Source organism: Molossus molossus, unplaced genomic scaffold, assembly GCF_014108415.1.
Source record: "Molossus molossus isolate mMolMol1 unplaced genomic scaffold, mMolMol1.p scaffold_m16_p_15, whole genome shotgun sequence".
NCBI classification, from domain to species: Eukaryota; Metazoa; Chordata; class Mammalia; order Chiroptera; family Molossidae; genus Molossus; species Molossus molossus.
The window spans coordinates 15,944,686-15,964,546 of NW_023425350.1; the positions used below are offsets into that span (position 1 = coordinate 15,944,686).

At 57.5% G+C, this 19,861-nt stretch overlaps 1 protein-coding gene across 4 annotated transcripts in view; it reads right to left on the bottom strand.

Annotated features, from left to right (window-relative positions):
* OTOF (otoferlin) overlaps nt 1–19,861 on the bottom strand; it is an 89,919-nt gene that overhangs the window by 3,639 nt on the left and 66,419 nt on the right. For 2 of the 4 annotated variants that reach the window (XM_036262469.1, XM_036262468.1), the window contains exons 14-41: nt 19,351–19,537; nt 17,809–18,032; nt 17,448–17,556; nt 16,725–16,905; nt 16,493–16,613; nt 15,834–15,934; nt 15,623–15,713; nt 15,342–15,458; nt 14,900–15,052; nt 14,444–14,633; nt 14,236–14,360; nt 13,735–13,869; nt 12,922–13,083; nt 12,625–12,744; nt 11,988–12,149; nt 11,712–11,874; nt 11,035–11,165; nt 9,621–9,650; nt 9,082–9,213; nt 6,825–6,891; nt 5,823–5,959; nt 5,564–5,698; nt 5,030–5,167; nt 4,601–4,728; nt 4,326–4,496; nt 3,556–3,716; nt 2,759–2,901; nt 2,045–2,133 (exon numbers count right to left, since the gene is read on the bottom strand). In XM_036262469.1, the coding sequence (XP_036118362.1) occupies nt 2,045–2,133; nt 2,759–2,901; nt 3,556–3,716; nt 4,326–4,496; nt 4,601–4,728; nt 5,030–5,167; nt 5,564–5,698; nt 5,823–5,959; nt 6,825–6,891; nt 9,082–9,213; nt 9,621–9,650; nt 11,035–11,165; nt 11,712–11,874; nt 11,988–12,149; nt 12,625–12,744; nt 12,922–13,083; nt 13,735–13,869; nt 14,236–14,360; nt 14,444–14,633; nt 14,900–15,052; nt 15,342–15,458; nt 15,623–15,713; nt 15,834–15,934; nt 16,493–16,613; nt 16,725–16,905; nt 17,448–17,556; nt 17,809–18,032; nt 19,351–19,537 (3,803 nt within the window). The remainder of the gene's footprint in view (nt 1–2,044; nt 2,134–2,758; nt 2,902–3,555; nt 3,717–4,325; nt 4,497–4,600; nt 4,729–5,029; nt 5,168–5,563; nt 5,699–5,822; nt 5,960–6,824; nt 6,892–9,081; nt 9,214–9,620; nt 9,651–11,034; nt 11,166–11,711; nt 11,875–11,987; nt 12,150–12,624; nt 12,745–12,921; nt 13,084–13,734; nt 13,870–14,235; nt 14,361–14,443; nt 14,634–14,899; nt 15,053–15,341; nt 15,459–15,622; nt 15,714–15,833; nt 15,935–16,492; nt 16,614–16,724; nt 16,906–17,447; nt 17,557–17,808; nt 18,033–19,350; nt 19,538–19,861) is intronic. The other 2 variants (XM_036262470.1, XM_036262471.1) reach the window with 1 other exon arrangement.

The following is a 19,861-nucleotide window of genomic DNA, read 5'->3' on the forward strand; positions in this document are numbered from 1 at the left end:
CTAGTAAAAATGGATTGGAATGTGGCTCTTGGAGTTACCTCTAGACTGCAAGTCCTGGTGACATAATAGGTTGGGGTGTCCCCTAGTGGTAGGCCGTGGAACAGCACATTCATGGCCTCAGAGGGGAAGGCTATTTCAGGCAGAATGGTTGGCATAATTTGCCTGCCCACAGCAAGATGGAAATACGGGTCCTCTTGTTAAAAAATCATTAAGAATTTCAAGATCATCAGGTTGGAGCAAGGGTGGGGCACCTCTGAGTGTGAGACTCTGTGTGAATCCATACGCCCATGCAGCTGGCCCTGATGCCAGGCCCTGAGGGTATCCCAGCTGGCAGTGACTTGAGCCTGCCACTGTGCAGGTGGGAAACTGAGGACAGGGAGGCAGAGTGGCCAGAATCAGCTGGGAGAGGCAGCCGGGCTGGCTCCTGATCCTGTGCGCTCTCCATTCCACCCTCCGCCTGCTTCCGGGCGCTCGTTCCTGCTCATTCCATTGGCAGGCGCTTTAAATAAACCTGGCAGAGGGTATCGACAGCCTGGCGTGGCGACTGTCAGAGAGCAGAGCAGGCTCTCAGGGGTCTGTGTCTTGTGTGTGACTGTGTATCATGTCTGTGGGAACCCACATTTTGGTGAAAGTCCACAGGAGGGCACTGACCTGTGCTCACAGCCAAGGGCAGGCCTCACAACTCTCTTGATGGGTTGGTCTGTTCCCATCACAAGGCCACGTGGGCTTAGGGTTAGGGTTAGGGTTAGGGTTAGGGTTTAGGGTTAGGGTTAGGGTTAGGGTTAGGGTTTAGGGTTAGGGTTAGGGTTTAGGGTTAGGGTTAGGGTTAGGGTTTAGGGTTAGGGTTAGGGGTTAGGGTTAGGATTAGGGGTTAGGTTTAGGGTTTATGGTTAGGGCTAGGGTTAGCGTTAGAGTTAGTGTTTATGATTTAGGGGTTAGGGTTAGGGTTTTGGGTTAGTGGTTAGGGTTAGGGTAGGGTTAGGGTTATGGGTTAGGGTTTATGATTTAGGGGTTAGGGTTTTGGGTTAGTGTTTAGGGTAAGGGTTAGGATTAGGGGTTAGGGTTTATGGTTAGGGTTAGCGTTAGAGTTAGGGTTAGGTTTGGGTTTTAGGGTTTAGCATTAGGGTTAGGGTTTATGGTTTATGATTAGGGTATAGGGTTTGGGTTCTGGTTCGGTTTTCAGTTAGGGTTTATGTTTAGGGTTAGGGTTTAGCATGTAGGGGTTAGGTTTTGGGTTTTGGGTTGGGCTTTAGGGTTAGGGGTTAGGGTTAGGGTTCGCTTTAGCTTTAGTGTTAGGTTTGGGGTTTAGGGTTTAGGGTTAGGGTTATGGTTAGAGTTAGGGTTAGGGTTAGGGATAGGTTAGGGTGGTCTGGGCTGTGGGAGGATCATCGTGAGGTGGGGGAAGAAGGAGTGGTTCAGGTTAGGGTTAGGGTTAGGGTTAGGTTAAGGTTAGGGTTAGGTTAGGGGTAGTGGTATGGGTAGGGTTAGGGTTAGGGTTTTGGTTAGGGGTAGGGTGATCTGGGTTCTGGGAGCAACCTCAATTGGATGTAGAATAAGGAGTTTGGGTTAGGGTTAGGGTTTAGGGTTAGGGTTAGGGTTAGGGTTTAGGGTTAGGCATAGGGTTAGTGTTTGGGTTTGGGTTTAGGGTTAGAGTTAGTGTTAGAATTATGGGTTAGGGTTAGGGTTAGGGTTAGGTTAGGGTTAGGGGTTAGGGTTAGGGTTAGGGTTAGGTTAGGGTTTTAGTATTACGGTTAGGTTTAGGGTTATGGGTTAGGGTTAGGTTTAGGGTTAGGTTAGGGTTAGGTTTTAGGGTTAGGATTAAGGTTAGGGTTAGGTTAGGGTTTTAGTGTTATGGTTAGGGGTTAGGGTTAGGGTTAGGGTTAGGTTAGGGTTAGGGGTTAGGGGTTAGGGTTAGGGTTAGGGTTAGGGTTAGGTTAGGGTTAGGTTAGGGTTAGGGTTAGGGTTAGGGTTAGGGTGATTTGGGCTGTGGAAGGTACATCGAGTGGCGTCGGAAGAAGGCTGGTGCTGGGTTCCAGCAACTCACTTTTTTGGCTTTCGGGGTGAGATGTCCAGAGGCGTCCCGGGGGCCGGCATATCCATGGGGAACATGTCCACCCACAGCTCCAGGCGGCCCTGAGGAAGAGGGGCATGGTAGTTCTCACGACGACTTTTTCACTGCTTTCCTCTCTCTCCCCGCCTTTATTTTGTCGGGACCCATTGCATCCATTTTCAGGCTGGGATGCCAGGAATTCCTATGACATCACCACTAACCAATCACAGCTTCTGAGGGAGACACACCAGATACATATTTTTTTTTTATCCTCACCCAAGGACATTTTTCGATATTTTGTTCAGATAGAGTGGGAGGGAGGGAGGGAGAGGGAGAGAGAGAGAGAGAGAGAGAGAGAGAGAAACATCCATGTGAAAGGGACACATCGAGTAGTCGCCACCCACACGACCCAACCAGGGCCGGGGACGAACTGCAACCGAGGTACGTGCCCTTAGCGGGAACCGAACCCGGGTCTCTCCGGACCGCAGGCCAAAGCTCCAACTGCTGAGCCAAACTGGCCAGGGCAAGACACACCAGATATTTATCTGAGCTGATGTGGTCCTCACTCAAGGCTGACACAGGTTACATTGGAGTTACCATGACAGGGCATGGTGGCAAGGTGCCACCAGGCTTTAGAATGCAGCCAATTCCATGAGGACTTATTTTATGGACCCGATCCCAAATACCAAAGAACCTCAGGGGAGTCACCTGCTCGATGCCCGGCTTGTCAGGGTTGAGGAGCGGCCGAGTCTCCACGTGTTCCGGCACCAGGCGGCAGCCCACTCTGGGGATGTCCTCCCAGTGCCGCAGGGCGCACAGTGCCACGTGCTCGTCTGTGGGCCCCCTCTGACCTGTGGATGCCAGTGTGTCAGCTGCATATGTGGGCTCAGCAGAACAAGACCTGTGCTGCGCTAGGGACTTGGGCACAAAGAGGCCCCTGAGCCATCACTGGTTTGCTCATCTCCATCTGACTGCTGGGAAAACTGAGGCACAGAGGGAGCAGCTCTGTCCAAGCTCTCAGCTGTCCCACAGGGCCCAGAGGCGTTGGAGTCCTTGGGTTTTCTCTGCCTGGGAATCCCAAGGGGGTGTGATCTCGGGGAGAGCAAGAATCCTCCCCCTGTCCCAGCGTCCTGAAGGCGGTCAGCACAAGGACCCCTCAGGTCTTCCTGATCCTCTGGGAAGGGCCACGTGGGCAGGGCAGTGGAGCCATGTGACCTTAGGCCAGTCACTGAACTCTGTGGGTCTCGGACTCCTCACCTATAGACTGGGGTCCTCCCTAGCCCACGGGGATGCTGAAAAGGAGAGAGAAGGCAACAAATGGCAAGCGCTGTGTCGCATGGGGAGGTGGGACAGAGGCTGGGCCGATAGGAGTGGGACCCTGGGCTGATGAACCACTGGGCCCAGGCTGAGGAGACCCCAGGCTAGGCCTCAGGGTCCTGTCTCAGGGAAGTGCTGGTCCCTCCTTGGTCTCTGACACCCTGTGGTTGCATCCAGTGCCCCGTTACCGTTCTCGTCCTCCATCTCGGAGGGCCCAGTGAAGACTCGGTTGGACACCTTTACTCTCCCAGGGGGCCCAAAGTGGGGGCCGTCCACTTTGCCCTCCTTGCAGAGGCGGGTCAGGATCTGGCTGGGCTTCATGGGGTCCCGCCAGATATTGTAGCCATGTCTGTGGGAGGGGGCACACAGGCTTGATGGGACTCGGGATGGGGCTGGGCCATTCCCAGGTGGCAGCTGGTTGTGGCCAGTTCTCTAAACTTGTCTCTTGCCCTAGGTTAGCAAGTGGGCTTCCCCCTGGGCTCCAGGCTCAGCCGAGGTGCTAGGGCTGCTGGAGGCTGGTCCCTCCTGCCCTGGGCTCTGACTCCAGGTGCCCAGTGTCCCAAGGATGAGTATCCAGGCTCCCCCCATGGTGCCCACTTCTCTGAAACCTCAAACACTCCCATGAGGAAACTGATGACTAGAGAGGTTAAGGGACGTAATCAGGGCCACACAGCTTGTCAGTGGCAGAGACCAGCCAGATCCCCAGGAAAGGGCACAGTGCCACCCCTCCTCCCGGCCACTTTACTCTCCTTGCCCTGCCTCTGTCCTGGACCCCCTGGCGGCTCTCTCCTTGTCTTGGACTCTGTCGTGGCCTCTGAAGGCTGTGCCCAGAGCCTGCAGGGGTTCAGGCCTGGCCTGGAACAGACCCTGTAATGTGTCTACCTTCCCAAACCACCTGCTCCGAATCTTATGTTTAGAGTCAAGGTACAGCAGCTGGGCCCCGCCCCGCCCCACGTACATGGAGTAGGTCTGGGCGATGCCACAGGTGGCGCGGTGCTTGCTGTAGAAGCGATTCTCCAGGTCGATCTTGGTTTCCCCAATGAGGTCGTCAGTGCCGACCAGGTCCCAGTCATACACGGCCACCGTCAGCATGGATTCCATGGGGAAGCACGCCTCGATGTCAAAGGACCTGGCGGTGTGGAGGTTGGGAGAAGGCGTGAGCGTGGGTAGGGTGGGAGGGGGTCTGGGCTGGAGAAGCTGGGGTGGGTGTGGGAGGCCACCAGGAGGCCTTACTTCCCAAAGACAGGGTTGAGCTGCTTGGAGATGTAGTTCTCCTTGTCCCGGATGTCAGTTTTGCCCAGCCGGATGGCGATGTAGGGGTCAGCTTTGCCATTGATGTCTGCGGGGTGCAGGTCTGTGGCCTGAGATGGGGGAGAAGTGCTCCTGAGCGGGCTCCCCAACCCACCTCATCTCCCAGTGCCCCTGCCCTGCTCCCTGCTGGTCCGTGATGCTGAAGGGCAGGAGCACTGGACGGGAGGCAGGAGACTTGCTGAGTGCCCCTCCATGGGCCTCGGCTTCCTCCTCTATAAAAGATGGGAACTAGACCAGCTGACCTTCAGGTGCCTCCCAGTCAGGGGCTGTCAGTTTGCAGCTGCTTCACCCCCTCCTGGGCAGGAGGCCTGGGCGATAGGGCGGGGCGGGGGTGTGCGAGGGGAGTCTCACCCGGACCACATAGACTCGGACCAGCACGTTGATAGGGTCATTGCTGGGGATGCCCTGGAACATGCCGCAGACGGGGTCGTACCCAGCTTCCCGGGACACATCCTCTGGGAGCGGCACTTTGTACATGCAGAGGGAGCCCTGGGGCAAGGCAAGCCTGGGTCAGGGTATAGGCTCTGTGAGCACAGGGGGTGGGGTGGGGGTGGCATTCAAAACAGCATCAGTCTGCACCCTGCAGTGGCAGGGCCTTAACTCTGGCTGCTGCATCCTGGGGAGGGCCAGGGGTTCTGGAAGGAGAGGCCAGGGCAGTGGCGGTGGCAGGAGGTGGGGAAGAAGTAACTTGGGGAGGCCTCAGGGCAGATGCTCTTTATCAATTGGCATGGAGGTATTTTCATGTTTCACCAACCAGTGCAGCTGACAGTTCCACGTGACTGTCAACCCTGAGCTCAGACTGGTGAGGTGGTGGGGGTGGGGGTGGCCGGGGGCTCAGGGTTCAGGGCCTGGGGCTTAGGGGCTAAGCCCCGCTCCTCGCCTGACCTTGAACCGGCCCACGATGCGCTCGTCCTCGGTGGAGCCATCCTCATCATCTCCTGTCTTGCCCCGAAGCAGGTTGAAGGTGTGCAGCCAGTCCTCAAAGTTGTCGAACTCGGACTCCAGCTCCTTGGGGTACACCTGAGCCAGGCCAAGCCGTCAGGGGGATGTGGCCTGTGCACTGGCCTCCCTCTTGTCCCATCTGCCACCTCATGCCCTCAGGTGTGACCCCACACCCCTGGCAGGGTCTGTCCCAGACCCTCACCTTGAGCTCATCAATCTTGGGTTTCTTCTTCTCAGGGGCTTCAGACCCCTGGCCAGGGCCAGGACTCTGGGTTCTCTTCTTCTTCTCCTCCTTTGCAGCCTTTGCCTTCTCCTTGCCCTTCGTCAGCCCCTTCAGAGCTGGGCAGAAACAGAAAAGGAGACCTACTCAGTTTGGGGCAGAAACGATGGAGCAGGAAGGCTTGGGCTGGAGATCCAGCTCCACTGCTCATTTACTTTATTAATTTTACTTGGCCCGTCTCTGTGTACTCATCTGAAATGCAGACAGTCCTCCCTGGCATGCCCCTCCCACATGGGTGGCAGGTGCCCAAGAAGGAGTGTGCACAGACTATTGTCATGCCCTTTGACAGAACGGGGCATGGGAGGCGCTCACTATTCTCTCTGGCCTCAGTCTGCTTGTCTGTAGCATTAAGAGGTTGTACTATATCAGCATTTCCCAAACTGTGTTCAGGGGGACACCAGGTGCATGTGTTCTTGTAATGCTTTAGGAAAAAGGGTATCATGGTCAAATATGTTGGGGAAATATTTTGTACTATAGCTTCCTTTTAGAGATTTATAATAACATTTGTATATCAAAGGCACTGGGAAGTTCTGCACCAAAAAAGTAAAAACCAAAAACTATTTTTCACATTAAACCGCAGAACCCTCTTCTCCCTCCAGAATACCCATTAACATTGCTCCACGGAAAAGGCCGGGCAAATGCTGGGTAAGATGAACTGTGAGATCCCTTCCAGCTTTATGTTCTGTGGCTCTAAATGTCTGTCCATTACTGTGGTTGTTGAACTGGTCAGAGTAAAAGCCACTCTGGAAAAGGGCCTAAGCCTGCTCACTAGTGCCCAGGGATGCCTGGTGAGATCTGCCCGTCGGCCGCAGCTGTGTGGGCCCCTGGGAGGGAGAAAGAGAAGCAGCTGGTGTGGTAGGCAGGGGAGCTGGCCACATGGGGCCAGGGCAGGGAGAGGCAGAGATCCAGGATGCTAGAGCTCACCTTCAGTATTGTCCATCTCCTCCTTCTCCTCCAAGTCCACTCCTGAGGTATCTTGCTGTCGAAGTTGCTGCCGAAAGATGAGGTGAGGAGGAGGGAAGGTGGGCTTCCTGGGGAGGGGCCTGTTGCCCTCCCCCACGCCACGGTGGTCTCAGACCAGTCTTAAATGTACTAGAAACAGAAACTCTTTCCTACTGGGTTAGAAACCCATCATGTGCTCTGCTTAGTGGGTTAAAAAAATTTATGATGTGTACAATATGACTAACTGTACTTAGGGGTTTATGATTCTTTTAAATTGTGCATCATTAAACATATAGTGTTCTTTAATGTTGCTTGTTATGTTACTATTTTAAAATTCTATTTCCTTTTTAAAAATATGTTTTTATTGACTTTTTTTTAGAGAGAGAGGGAGAGGGAGACATTAATGAGAGAAATATCAATTGTCTGCCTCCTGCACACCCTATACTGGGGATCCAGCCCACCACCTGGGCATGTGCCCTGACGGAGAATCAAACCAGGGCCTCTCAGTCCATGGGACAATGCTCAATCCACTGAGCCACACTGGCCAGGCTATATTATTATTATTATTATTATTATTTTTATTTTTATCCTCACCTGAGGACATTTTTCCATTTTTTGTTCAGATAGAGCGGGAGGGAGAGAGAGAGAGAAACATCGATGTGAAAGGGACACATCGAGTAGCTGCCACCTGCATGACCCAACCAGGGACGGGGACAAACTGCAACTGAGGTATGTGCCCTTAGCAGGAACAGAACGCGGGTCTCTTCGGACTGCAGGCCAACGCTTTAACCGCTGAGCCAAAGCAGCCAGGGCTATATTATTTCTTAATGTAGAAAAGTATAACAGAGTGAGAAAATCTGCTTTATTTTCTTCACTGGGTACACCCCACCTGCTGGAAACTAAATCACTGGGTTTCTACCAGAGCACCACTGTCACCTGGTGGCAGCCCATGCAAATTACAGGCATAGTGACAAGGAGAAAACAGGTTGCCTCTTGGAGCTCCAGCCTGGCCAAACTGTATGTAGGAGGTGATGGTGGCAGAAGATCTGTCCCCCAATTATCTGCTCTACTGTGCTTGAGGAGATTTTCTTGGCACACAGCCAACTTAGGTGAAGATGACATTTCCCAGCCTCCCTTGCAGCTATGTGGCTGTGGGACTAGGTCCTGGCCAATATGTGCAGCTTCTGGGCTGGGCCCTTAAGAGGAAAAGAATATGGTCCTCTTCTCTTCACCGCTTCCTGCGCACTGGTGTTAGGACATGATGGCAAGCCATCTCTGACTACACAGATGTCAGTAACAAGGTGGCAGGATCTTGATCCTGGACACCGTCGAGTCACCATGCCAGCCTTTTCCTCATTCACACTGACCTAACTTGCCGCAGCAGCTGAGCCTGCGCTCTGACCAATGTGGGTAGTAAACATCACTCACAGCCTGGGCCACAGCAGGGGCTGGGGAGAGTGTGGCTGCATCAGCTCAGCTGGGGGAACCACTGTGGCGGGCACGTCCCTCTGGGCCAGCCAGCCAGCCAGCCAGCCAGGGTGGCCCTGAGCTGGGAAGGCAGTGTGGGGACGGGACAGCTGAAGAAGAGGAGAAATTCGCTTTCTGGAACTTGTGATCTGGCTCAGCAGACAGAACCCCTCCCTGTGCACACAACAGGGGGAGAACATGTCATAGCCAGAGTGACCGAGATGTGTAAAATAAAATGGTATGAAGATGGGCCAGTCCTGCTGAGAAGCTGTAGTTTCCTTTTGGCCTCTGAGCATGTTCTCCTCTTCCCCAAATGTCACTTCCTCTGTGAAGCCTTCCTTGACTCCAGCAGGCACTGATTTGCTTTTGTCGTCACACTGTACGATATCTGTTTACATGTCCATTTCGCCCAGTGAGCAGAAGGCTCCCAAGGCAGGTATGGCGTCTTACAGTACTGAATATGGCTCCCAAGGCACCTAGGATCGTGTCTGACTCATATATATTCAAGAGATGTTTGTGAAATAAATGAATGAGGACAAGAGAAAAGCAAGCCAGAGAGGGCAGGCTGGGCCGCCATGCTGGGAAGGTGAGTCCTGACCTAGAACTTCCAGGCTGTGAGGCAAGGGTGTTCCAAGCTCATGTTAATGGAGCGGAGGAGCCCGCTCTGGTGCGGAGTGGGAAAGAAGTCGGACAGGAGGGCCTGATGTGGCGTTGCAGTCACCTCCCTTAGCCCAGCTCCTCCTCAGCCCCTGGCCCAGGCCCGAGGCCTCACCTCCTTCATGGTGTCGATGGAGGCGAAGTACTTGGACCACCAGTCCAGCATGCTCTCATCTGGCTCCTCGTCCTCTGGCTCTTCTGAGCTGCCCTTCTTCTTCTTTCTCTTCTTTTCCTTCTCCTCGTCAGCCTGGAGGGGTGGCCCGGTCCAGTCCTGCATACATCCCTGCACCCTGGCCATTCCCCGGGCCCTGGACAATCTAGGGTCCCCCATCCATTCTGACCATCTGCTCCCAGGAAGCTCTGGGTTCCATGAGGGTCTGTGGGGCCACCACTGTCAAAGGGGCAGGGCTTTGTTCTGTGGAGGAGGTCACGTGGCTGGAGAGGTCATGACCTCCCAATATGAGCCTCTGGCCAAAGCAGTTCTGGCACCCAGGCCCGCTGCCTACGCGGCTCTCTCCCTCTGCCTCTTTGGGTGGTGGTGGTGGTGGGGGGGGTACAGGGATGAGCATCCAGGGGCTGAGGCCCTCTGGCCTGACACCCTATGCCAGTGCAGGGTCCTCTTTCCCCAGAGCCCCCAATAGTCCCCACACTCACCACATCCACCTTGATGACGGCATCAGAAGTCTGCAAAGGGGACCAAAGAGACGAGGACAGAATTAGCCCCCCGCCTCCCCAGGCCTGGGGTGGAGGCAGCGGCCCCGCCAGGGAGCGTGGAGGAGAGGGAGCTCACGCAGGGACGCTTGCTGTGTGCTGAGTCCCTGTGCTCTCGGGGGCCACTCTGCTCTAACTGCTGGGGAGCCTGCCAAGGTCTGCTTTGCAGATGTTTCCTCGGACCTTACAGCGGTGGACTCCCCAGATGATTTCAATGCAGGGTCAGGATTGGGAGGGGAGGCTGGCCACATTCAGGAGTTCAGTGATGTTGGCTTGAGGGAGTCAACTTCAACTCCACTTTTCCTCCCTTAGCAGGTCAAGCACCTTAAAAACGAATTGGATTCGCGCGCACACACACACACACACTTGCACAGCCAAAGAGGACCCTGGTGAAAATACCCTACCAGAGCCAGGGCCTGTGTGATGACGGGGAAGCGAGGGTACCCATCCTCTGTCTTGTTTACTGATGGCCTGAAACTAGGGGTCCTCCCAGCAGACCCTTACGAGGAGCAGGCTCCTCAGGGAGGAGCTCAGGAGGCTGGGAGCTGAGAGAAATGGGGACGTTCAGGTGTAGCCCCAGAGCCTGGCAGTGCCATCCTAGGGCTGTGGGACAGGCACTGGACCTCCCCTTTCCTGAGAGTCATGCCCACTGCTAACTCAGCCACTGGCCGGCACCCTCTGGGGTCAAGGATTATGGGCTAAGAGAAGGTGGCCTGATGTGGAGTTGGCTAAGTTCCGATCTCAGAAGCTAGGAGAATACCCAGGTTGCATGAAGCAGGCGAGGTTGGAAATGAGATTTGGAGAAAGCGGTGGGGAGGAAGCCCACTGCCAGCCTCTGGGCGCTGTCTGCTCAGGATGGTGGGTTCCAGGCTGGCTTCTGTCCTGCCCTCCCCTGCGCGTGCCATCTCTGCACTCAAGCCCCAGGCGACAGTCTCTTTCTGGCAGATAAATGGCCTTAGTCCTAAGGCCAGGAGGCATAAGGAGCTTCCAGCTGGAACTCCTTCCCCAGCTGGGGCCAGGGGAGAGTTGTCTGTGGATGGCTGGGATGGAAAACCAGGCACCCGTTGGAAAGAACACTGGTGCTCCCACAAGGAATCCATCACTTATGGTGTTTGTTGGAGTGAGAATAATTGCAGGCTATTAGCTCAAATAGTTACTGCTCTTTCTGTCTCTCACTCATGCACGCCCCACACTCGTGCACATGTGCACACAGACTCACACACACAGAGTCTAGGATGCAGCCGATTGCACATGTAGTCAGGGTTAGCCCTGGACACGCTGAGGGAGCCTGGCTCCCAGGGAGTGTCCCGTGCAGCTGCGTGCTCCTAGCCAGGGTGGCCCGACCCATGCGCCTTACCGCGTCCAACTTCACCATGGTCTCCAGCTTCTTGACGGGCGCCTCCGGCTCCATGTTCACCACGACCTCCCCTGTGGGGTGAGAGGAGGGACCCCCATTGCACAGCACACGGCAGCCCCGGAGGAGTCTTACTGGACAGAGAGACGAACAGACAGACAGAGACAGGGAAGAGCAGGAGTAACAGTGAAAGTCAGGGGTGACCAGAAGGACTAGAGGCCTAAAGCTGATTCTCTCGCTTTCTGAGAATAGAGGGAGGGACGGAGCTGCTGAGGAAGTGATGGCCTAAGGAGAGAGAGAAGGTGAGCCGGAGGGAGGGGGGGCTGCAGTAGAGAGAAATAGTGGGGGCCGGGCCGGGGGGGAGGCCGGGAGGGAGGCCGGGAGGGAGGCCGGGAGGGAGGCCGGGAGGGAGGCCTGGGTCTTCTCCAGAAAGATCCAGCCTAGGGGGCTGTCTGCCCGCAGGCCCTCTAAGGACATCTCCAGCTCTGGCTCTTCCTGGCTCTCGAGTGAGGGGCAGCCCTGGGCAGCCTGGGCTCCCAGGAGAGGACCTGGGCACTGGCTCCCCCATGCCCACTTGGGGAAGCGCTGGAGGAGTAAACTGGTGGCCACATGGACTGGACCGGGAGCTGGGGCCCCCTCCCATGGGCTGCGTGGAGACAGGCTTTGGGGTGTGGCCATACCGGTGCTGTTCCAGTTGGGGGCTGAGTGGTCTGGGGGCCGGTAGATGAAGCGCCTAAGGGAGCTAACGGCGTGGGAGCCCACCAGGGTGTAGCGGCCAAAGGCCCGGCAGTCCACGACGCGGATGTTCAAGGGTGGGTGCAGCAGCTCGTTCTCTGGGAGGTCCTGGGGTGTTGGTCAATGGAGCCTAAGCTCAGAAGGGGGCAGAGGCACCTGGCCACGCCCAGCCGCACCAGCTGTACCCAGCTCTGCCAGGCTCTGCCTGGGCCTGCACCCACCACTTCAAACCACTTGACGAGGGTGTTGAAGTTAGGGTTCTTCTTGTAATTGTGGATCATGGATGACTGTACCCCCTTCCCCGCACACTCGATGTCTACCCTTGGGCGGTCCACCTGGGCCAGGTTCACGCGCTTCAGGTCCCGCAGGCCCCAGAACAGCACCTGGGTGGAGGAGGAGGGGGAGGACAGTTCCCTCGGTCAAGGGAGCCAGCGGTGGGCAGGCTGGGCCACCTGAGGGAACCGGGCAGTGGAGTGGGCAGTGAGTCAGGGGGCAGGGCCAGGAGCGCTGAGAAGAGTGGGTGTGGTGGGGCGGACAGGGGGCCTGGGGCATTCCCAGAACATGGCAGGGTGGTTCGGTGCAGACTGGCAGACCCTGGACTGGTGGGGCCCTGGTTCTGCTGCTGGCTCCAGGCGTGACCTTGGACAAGTCACTTCTCCTTGTCCCTCAATCTCCTTGTCTGAAAAATGAGGTGGCCCGAGGTTGCTGAAGACTCTTGGATTTTGATGTGAACGGTGTGATTTGTGCTTATGACCCTCGATGGAGTAAGAGAGTGAGGGGCACGGAAGAGAGAGCACAGCAGGACCTGTTCAGGGCACAGCCAGGAGGGCAAGAGGGGCACGTGGAGCCCTCACGCACCTCGATTCGGTATTTGCTGAGCACGGGCCGGATGCCCATGGGCACAGGCATGATGGGACCTCGATCCACGTCCACCGGTCCATCGATGGGCGGCAGGTCAGCCTTCCCTGCTGGCCCGATCTGGGGAATTGGGGTCACAGGGTCACACCCTGGGGAGCCCAGAGAGTGGGCCCTCCCTTCCTAGGAGTTAGTGCCATGTGATCTGGGGAGTCTGGAAAAGCCCAACATCCCAGGCCCCCAAGAACCACCCTCGCAGCTCGTCAGCTGGTCTCTCAGCAGGAGGGGAGGTGGCCCCACCTGCAGTAGCTCGAAGGCGGCCAGAAGGTCTCCAGCCGTGACGTTGCCTCGGTAGATCTGGTAGTACTCCAGCTGGGGCGGGAAGCGGGGTGGGCAGTACGCCTCGTCAGCCATCTTTACCACGGGCTTGGCGAAGGTCCGGCCCATGAAATCGAATTTGCCCTGATGTGACAAACAACCAAGGTAGCCACTTGGTGCTTGGGTTCACCGAGCATGGTCGCACCTGGGGTCTCACTCTGCCCTTCCCACAGCCCTGGGAGGTAAGGAGGCAGGTGTGATCACCCCATTTCCCCAGTGGGGAGACCAAGTCTCACCACAGACTTGCTCATGGCCATGCTGGCAGTGGTGGCAGAGTCAGGACAGGACTAGAAATAAGGCCCTCCTACCTCCAGTCTGGAGCTCAGGGGCCCCTAGTAGCTGAGGTGGCTCCCCGGGTCTGGAGGGATCACTCCAATCTTTCACACCTCCCACTCCTGAGCTCACTGACTGGTCGGTGTGCGCAGGGGCTGAGGGCCCCCTGGGATGGGAGGAAGGCTGGGGACAGCAGGACTTGATGACACATGTCCTGAAGACTTCAAGCCTGAGCACGGTCTGTCTGTGCTGGGGGTTGGGGACACCCCAGAGGCCCACAGTGTCGGGAAGAGGTCAGGCTGCAGTGACAGGCAGGAGCCACCTGGAGTCTCTTGGAGGGGAGTCAGCAGACCCCCACAGCCCCCGCAAGCACCTTGGTGGAGGGGATCTGGGGAGGTGGTCATCAATGCACGTGGAATGCAGTGAAGAAGTGGTAGGTCCCTCTTCTGAGTCCACCCATACCATGGTGTCCTGGTCGTAGATTTCGATGACGATGATGGGGGGATCATCCCGCAGCTCCTGAGCTTCACCGTAGAGCTCCAGGTTGTCGAACACCAGCATTTGGTCCCAGGTGGGGCACAGGGTCTCATTGAGCACCTGCAGCACGGGCAGGCCAGGGAGACAGGCAATGAGTGGAGGCGGATGGACAGATATCCGAGCAGAAGCCACTCCCAGTCACTGTTCCAGGGTACTCGGGGCAGGAGTGTCATGTTCCCTGACTCTTCTGGGAACCTTAAATGAAGGCTGATGTGAGGCCTGCTCCCGCCCCTTTGGCCTGCGTCTTCCCTGAGTTGAATAAACCACACGAAAGCCTTCACCAGCGTGGCCTGGGCATGCGGTTACGTGCAAGGCTCCCCTCCAAGGATCTGGGTGCTGGCCAATCTGCTTCTCCAGGTCCCACAAGCTCACAGGCCCCCCACTGCTCTGGAAGCCAGAGCCACGCCCTCCTGCCCAGGCCCTCACCTCTGTGCACTGACTCTGGTTGATGAAGAAGACGCGGGCGAAAGGGTCCGAGAGGCCGCTGCTGTCGGCGGCGAAGAGGCTGCGAGCCTGGTACATGTGGGCCCGGAGCTGGAATACCTGCTTCTCTGTGGGGAAGGGCAGGCTGAGGCTCGGGGATGCCCCCGGGCCCTCCCGGGGTGGGGGCCGGGCGCCAGGGGTCCCCACTCACTGGTGTAGACCAGGCTGATGGGTGGGAAGGAGTGCAGGCCCAGGCCCTGGGCCGCCTTGACCTCCTCGAAGCCGCAGGGCAGGCCACACAGGAAGTCCTTGCGCTGCTTGCTGAGGCCCAGCCACAGGTAGAGCTCCAGCTTGGCCTGCACGGTCCAGCCCATCGAGCCGAAGCCCCGCTTCCCTGGCAGCTGGGGGCGCGCATGGGGTCAGCGCTGAGGGTGCTGGGCAGGGGGGGACCCTGCTGCCCTCCCCACTCCTATTCTCTCTGCAGCTCTTTCCTCTCTGGGCACCTTCTACTTGAGGGCTCCACTCCAACAGCTTGGGCCTGCCAGACCCGAGGGTGGGGACTGCTCTCTCCATGGGGAAACCGACCTCTTGAAGGAGCAAGATGCAAACCCTGGACCCCAGACCCCCCTTCCTGCACCACCACCCTCGGTCCGGCCCCTCCCAGCACCTTGAGGAAGAGCGTCTTGACCTTGGCGCAGTCCTTGCCCAGCTCCTCCTCCACAAGGGAGAAGAGCAGGTCCTTGGAGGGCACCCGGGCATAGGCAATGCGTTTGTTGTTGCTCATCATCCAGATGAAGATGTCGGGGACGCTGTGCTGGGGCTGTGGTGAGAGCAGGAGGGGAGCGGTGATTGAGGGGCCCACCTCTCGGCTGGGCCCCCTGAGCCTCAGAGGAAGGACCCAAGAGGCTGGTCTTCCTTTGCCTCCCACCAGTGGGGTGGGAAGAACACACAGCAGAATAAAGGGCTTGTTCACTCCTGTCCCCCAGTGGTTGTCAGAGCAGGAGAGGTCTCCTAGGTGGTCCAGCCCAACCGCTGCCTGTGCAGACCGTCCCTCTTCTGGTCACTTGGATTTGGGGCTGGGCACCCCCGTGCACGCCGCCGGGGCACACCTCGTCTGCCAGGAAGCGCAGCTTCTGCAGGAAGTTCTGGCACAGCCTCAGCTTGTCCCGCACGGTGTGTCGCTTCACCTGAGCCCGCAGGGTCTTCGCCTGCTGCCCCATGCTCTCCTGTGGGGTGTGCGGGGTACGTTGGGCTCAGGCTATGATGTATGATGGAGGGGCTGGCCTGGGGCTGTGGCCTCAGACACATGTCCTCCCACCTCAGCTTCCCCTTTGCCTCTCCAGACCCCCCCATCCCGTGTGGTCCAGCACTGGGGGAAGTGTGTCCTCACCAGCTCCCGCATGCACGATTTGAGGCGCTCCCGGTCGAGCCTGGTACGAGACAAGTGACCCTGGTCCTTGTCAGCGAGGGAGAGGAAACGGCTGGGGGGTAAGGGGAGCAGGGCTTAGCAGAGCCCGCCCACCAGCAGGAGGCCTGCAGGCACCTCCTTCTCTTCCCAGCCCCCCACTTCCAGCCCCCACCCCATGGCCTCTCGCCCTCACTGGCAGCCACAGCTAAGCTCCTCTAGGACGCCCCGCAGTCGACGCTCAGGGTAGGACTTCTCCGTTTTGATCATCTCCTGTACGTCGTTCAGGCCTTCTTCCTGAGAACCGGGAGTGGGGGATGGTGCATGCGGAGCCATAGCCCCCTTCCCACCCAGCCTTCCCAATGTCTCCCCTATGCATCAAGGAAAATGGGGGGCTAGTGACCTGGGACCTGGCATCGCCCTCCAATGTCCCACCATCAGGAAACCACCAATTTCCCAGGTTCGGTTCCTGAAGGAAGAAGCCACCTGGGGCTCTGAATCTATGATCCTGGTGGACTCACAGGGGTGAGCAGCACTCAGGACCAGATGGGGAAGGTGCAGGCCAGAGACAGAGGGTTTGCTCAGCTGCAAACCCAAGACTAGCTGGGTCAGGAGTCCCAGACTCCACTCTGGATAGCCCTCAGGCCCTCGGCCCACTTCTGAGACCTGAGGGCAGGGACAGGACACAGGTTCTGCTGGGGCCTCTCCAGCAGTCCTTCTCCCCCACCCCCCACCCCTTCACCGTGAGCTGCTGGGAGAATGGGCCTTGAGTGGTGTAGAGGAGACTTCCGAGCTGGGCAAGCCCTCCGAGGCCTCCCCTCCTCACCTCCCCCCCCCCCAAGGCCTGGCACTGACCAGCTTGTCTGCAATGTGGTCCATGATGTTGGCGTTGTAGAGGCGGCGGCGCTGGTCTGGCCACCAGCTCTTGATGTAGATGCAGGGTTTGCGCTCCAGATAGGGCAGGTGGAAGTAGTTCCTGGGGTGGGAGGAGGTGGAAGGTTGAAGACTGGGGGTCCAGGGACGACTAGGCTTCCAGAGGATGGGAGGCAGCCGGCAGGCCCTCCCAGGACTCTGCCACCCGGCTCACCTGTCAGTGACCTGGGGCCGCATGGGTGGGGTGGAGGAGACTGAGGCCAGGTCCCCACCCTCCTCCGTCTCATCATCACTTGAGTTCTGGATCAGATCTACTTCCTCCTCGTCCCCGGGCTCCTTCTGACGACGAGGCCGCTGGGGTCGGGACAGGCCATCGACCTCATTCCCATAGTTGCCTGGAGGCAGGAGGGGACACAGGAGGGCCCAGAGTCCTTTCTCTACCAGGCCCCATCCTGCCCTCCAACCTAGGTGTTGTCTTGGGTTTGTGGGAGGGGAAAGGGAAGGCCAGGGAATGGAGAAGGTGCTGGGGGGTCTGTGCCAGCTCAGATGTGCCAGAGCACTTGCCAGAGAACAGTCCCCACGTCCTCCACACCTGCAAAGACCTCACAGAGCTCTGATGACCTGAGCTCAAGGTCCAGCCCGGGGCATGGCCCTGTTCCCACTCCCTTCTCTCCAGCCCCACGAGGGCCTTTCCCTTCTGCAGGGATGGTTCCTTCTCCACCCTGCCCCAAACATGGCCTAGCGCTTAGGTGGAAGCCAGGCCCACCGTGGGCATGTGTGCACCGCGGACGCGCACGGTGTGCAGTGTGCATGCCTGTGGGACCAGAGGAGCAAAGAGGTCAAGGTCTCCCTCCCTCCAGGGCTGTGCTGCAGGGCTTAGCAGTGACCACCCAGGAGCCCCGGGGCCTGAAGACCCCCCTGTGAGCCCAGCACTCACCTATGGTAACCTCAAAGGTAATTGGCTTTTCTCCATTTTTCCGGTCGACCATTGAGGCTTCCAGAAAGGCTCCGAATAGAAAGAATTCTTCTATTTTCCCCGTGCAGCTCTGTGGGGGAAGGTGGTCGAGGCCATCCCTAAACCTTCGCAGGGAGGCTGGGCCTGGGGCCAGGCCTCTTCCTACAAGTCCTTTGGGCTGATGGTAGGGACATCCCACCCAGCTATGGAGCTGGGCAGCCCAGGCCCCGAAGGACTGCAGCCCAATTCCTTTTGCCCAGGCAGAGCCCAGGCCCAGGCTGCCATGGTAGGAAGAGGCTGAGCTGGGGGCCCTGGACATCAGCACAGCCTCCCGGGACCTCACCTCTGAGACGGGCGTGGCCTGCTCCACCTGCACCTCCGTGGAGCTGGTGAGCTCCGGGTTGGAGGTGTCCAGGATCTCCACAGCCAGGCCCAGCATGAGGCGGGCGCGGAAGGACACGCCCTCGCCCAGGCCCTCGTTCAGGTCCTGGTGCTCGTCCAGCAGCGTGTAGTTGCGGGTGGAGCCGTACATGTTCACCCAGGCCGGGCCCAGCGTGGGCAGGAAGCCTGCGAGCGATGAGAGAGGAGTGGCCTGTGTTACATCCCAGTGCCCGCGTGGGTCAGAGGGACCTCTTCTGGGGGTTCCCAGCCTACACCTCCTGGTTCCTGAGCGGAGGACCCCATGCCCTGCTCGGTGAAACATGAGTCAGGAGGCGGCCTTCGGGGCAGCATGTTGCTCTCAGGAGGCTGCAGGGTGTGGGAGGGTGTGGAGCATTTCCTGGGGTCATGCTCCCCGCTTTCTTGTGCCTGGGGCAGGGGCTGTCTCCGATTTATTTGAAAGACAGACACCAGCTCTTCCCAAAGAGCTCAGCCCTTTGCCATCATGTGTGGGTATACATGCGGCTCGCCCTGCGTGTGCAGGCCCCTCCCCTCTCCTCCGCGTGTCCTCCCTGCCTTGGCCTGTTCAACGCTCTTCCTCCACGGAGCCCTCCCAATTCCTAGTCCCACCTATTTCTCCCATCCTTGGGATTTGTTGTGTCTCATGTACAACATGGATCTGATTCTGCCTTAAGTGTTTTGTTTGGTTTTTATTCTGCCTGGTTAAAAAGTAAATTATAACACTCAAAAAAATCAAGATATGCTTCACACAACATAAAATTCACCATTTGAAGTGTGCATTTCAGTGGTTGTAGTATGTTCACTATGTTATGCAATCACTCACCCAATTCCAGAACATTTCCATCCCCCTAGAAAGAAACCCTGTACCTGTTAGTCCCAGTCCCTCCCCCTCTCCCCGGCAACCACCAATGTATTTGTCTCTGTGGATTCACCTCTTCTGGACATTTCACATGAGTGGAGTCATATGCTAGTGGCATTGTGTGCCTTCTGCCTTAGGTGTGGAGCATTTGGGAGCACAGCCGTCTCCCTAACCCAGTGAGCACTGTGAGGACAAGAATGGGTTATTCTCTTGCTCTGTGTCCCTGGTCCCAGCACATTGCCTGGGTCCTAGGAGGGTCTGTTCCCACAACAAGTCTAAGGATAGGTACTGTCGCAGCAGTACACACATATAAGTAATATGTACGTATATTCACACACATATATAATTATTATTTCCATTTAACAGATGGGAAAAGAGGTACAGAGGTCACACGGCCACTCGTTGTCAGAGCTGGGGTTCAGGTCCAGGCAGCCCGGCTCTAGCAGCCTAGTCAGCTCTGTGCAGACCTGAGCCACGACCTTCCACCTCTCCCTCTCCCTGTTGGCAAAGCCCTCACCATGCCCAGCACCTTCCAGGATGAGGTGAAATGGGGGGGCGGTGAAGGAGGGTCTCATTCACTCATTCCTTCCTACCAGGATCCAATCCAGTGGGTTTCCTACTGCTGACCTTTGTCTCCATCGTTGGAAATCTTGCGCAGGTCGATGAAATGGGTGCCGATGGCCACGTCATTGACCTTGTCTGAGTCCCGGATCTGCACCTTCATGCGTTTGCAGAGTGGGGGGAATAGGTCCGTAAAGACCACCTGCTCATTCCACAGTGGCTCGTAGCTGTTTTTCTGCACTGAAGTCTTGCCCTGGTGGGAGGGAGTGGGCGTTAGGGTTTCTGTGTGAACATGTGTGTATGTGTTTACTCATGTGTGTATATGTGTGTATGCATGTGTGTATGTGTGTGTGTGTATATGTGGGGTGTGTGTGTGTACTTATCTCCCCCGCTCTTCCCCACCCCGGCCTCTCAGACCCCCTTCCATCCGCTGCTCCCCCTCAGCTCTTGGTCTCTAGAACCCAAAAGCAGGGAGGATTCCCTAAGGCCTATCCCCGCAGAGACAACTCCCAGCCTGGCCCACCCCAGCCCCTCTCAGTTGGAGCCCCCTCATCTCTCACTCTCCTCCCTTTGTAGG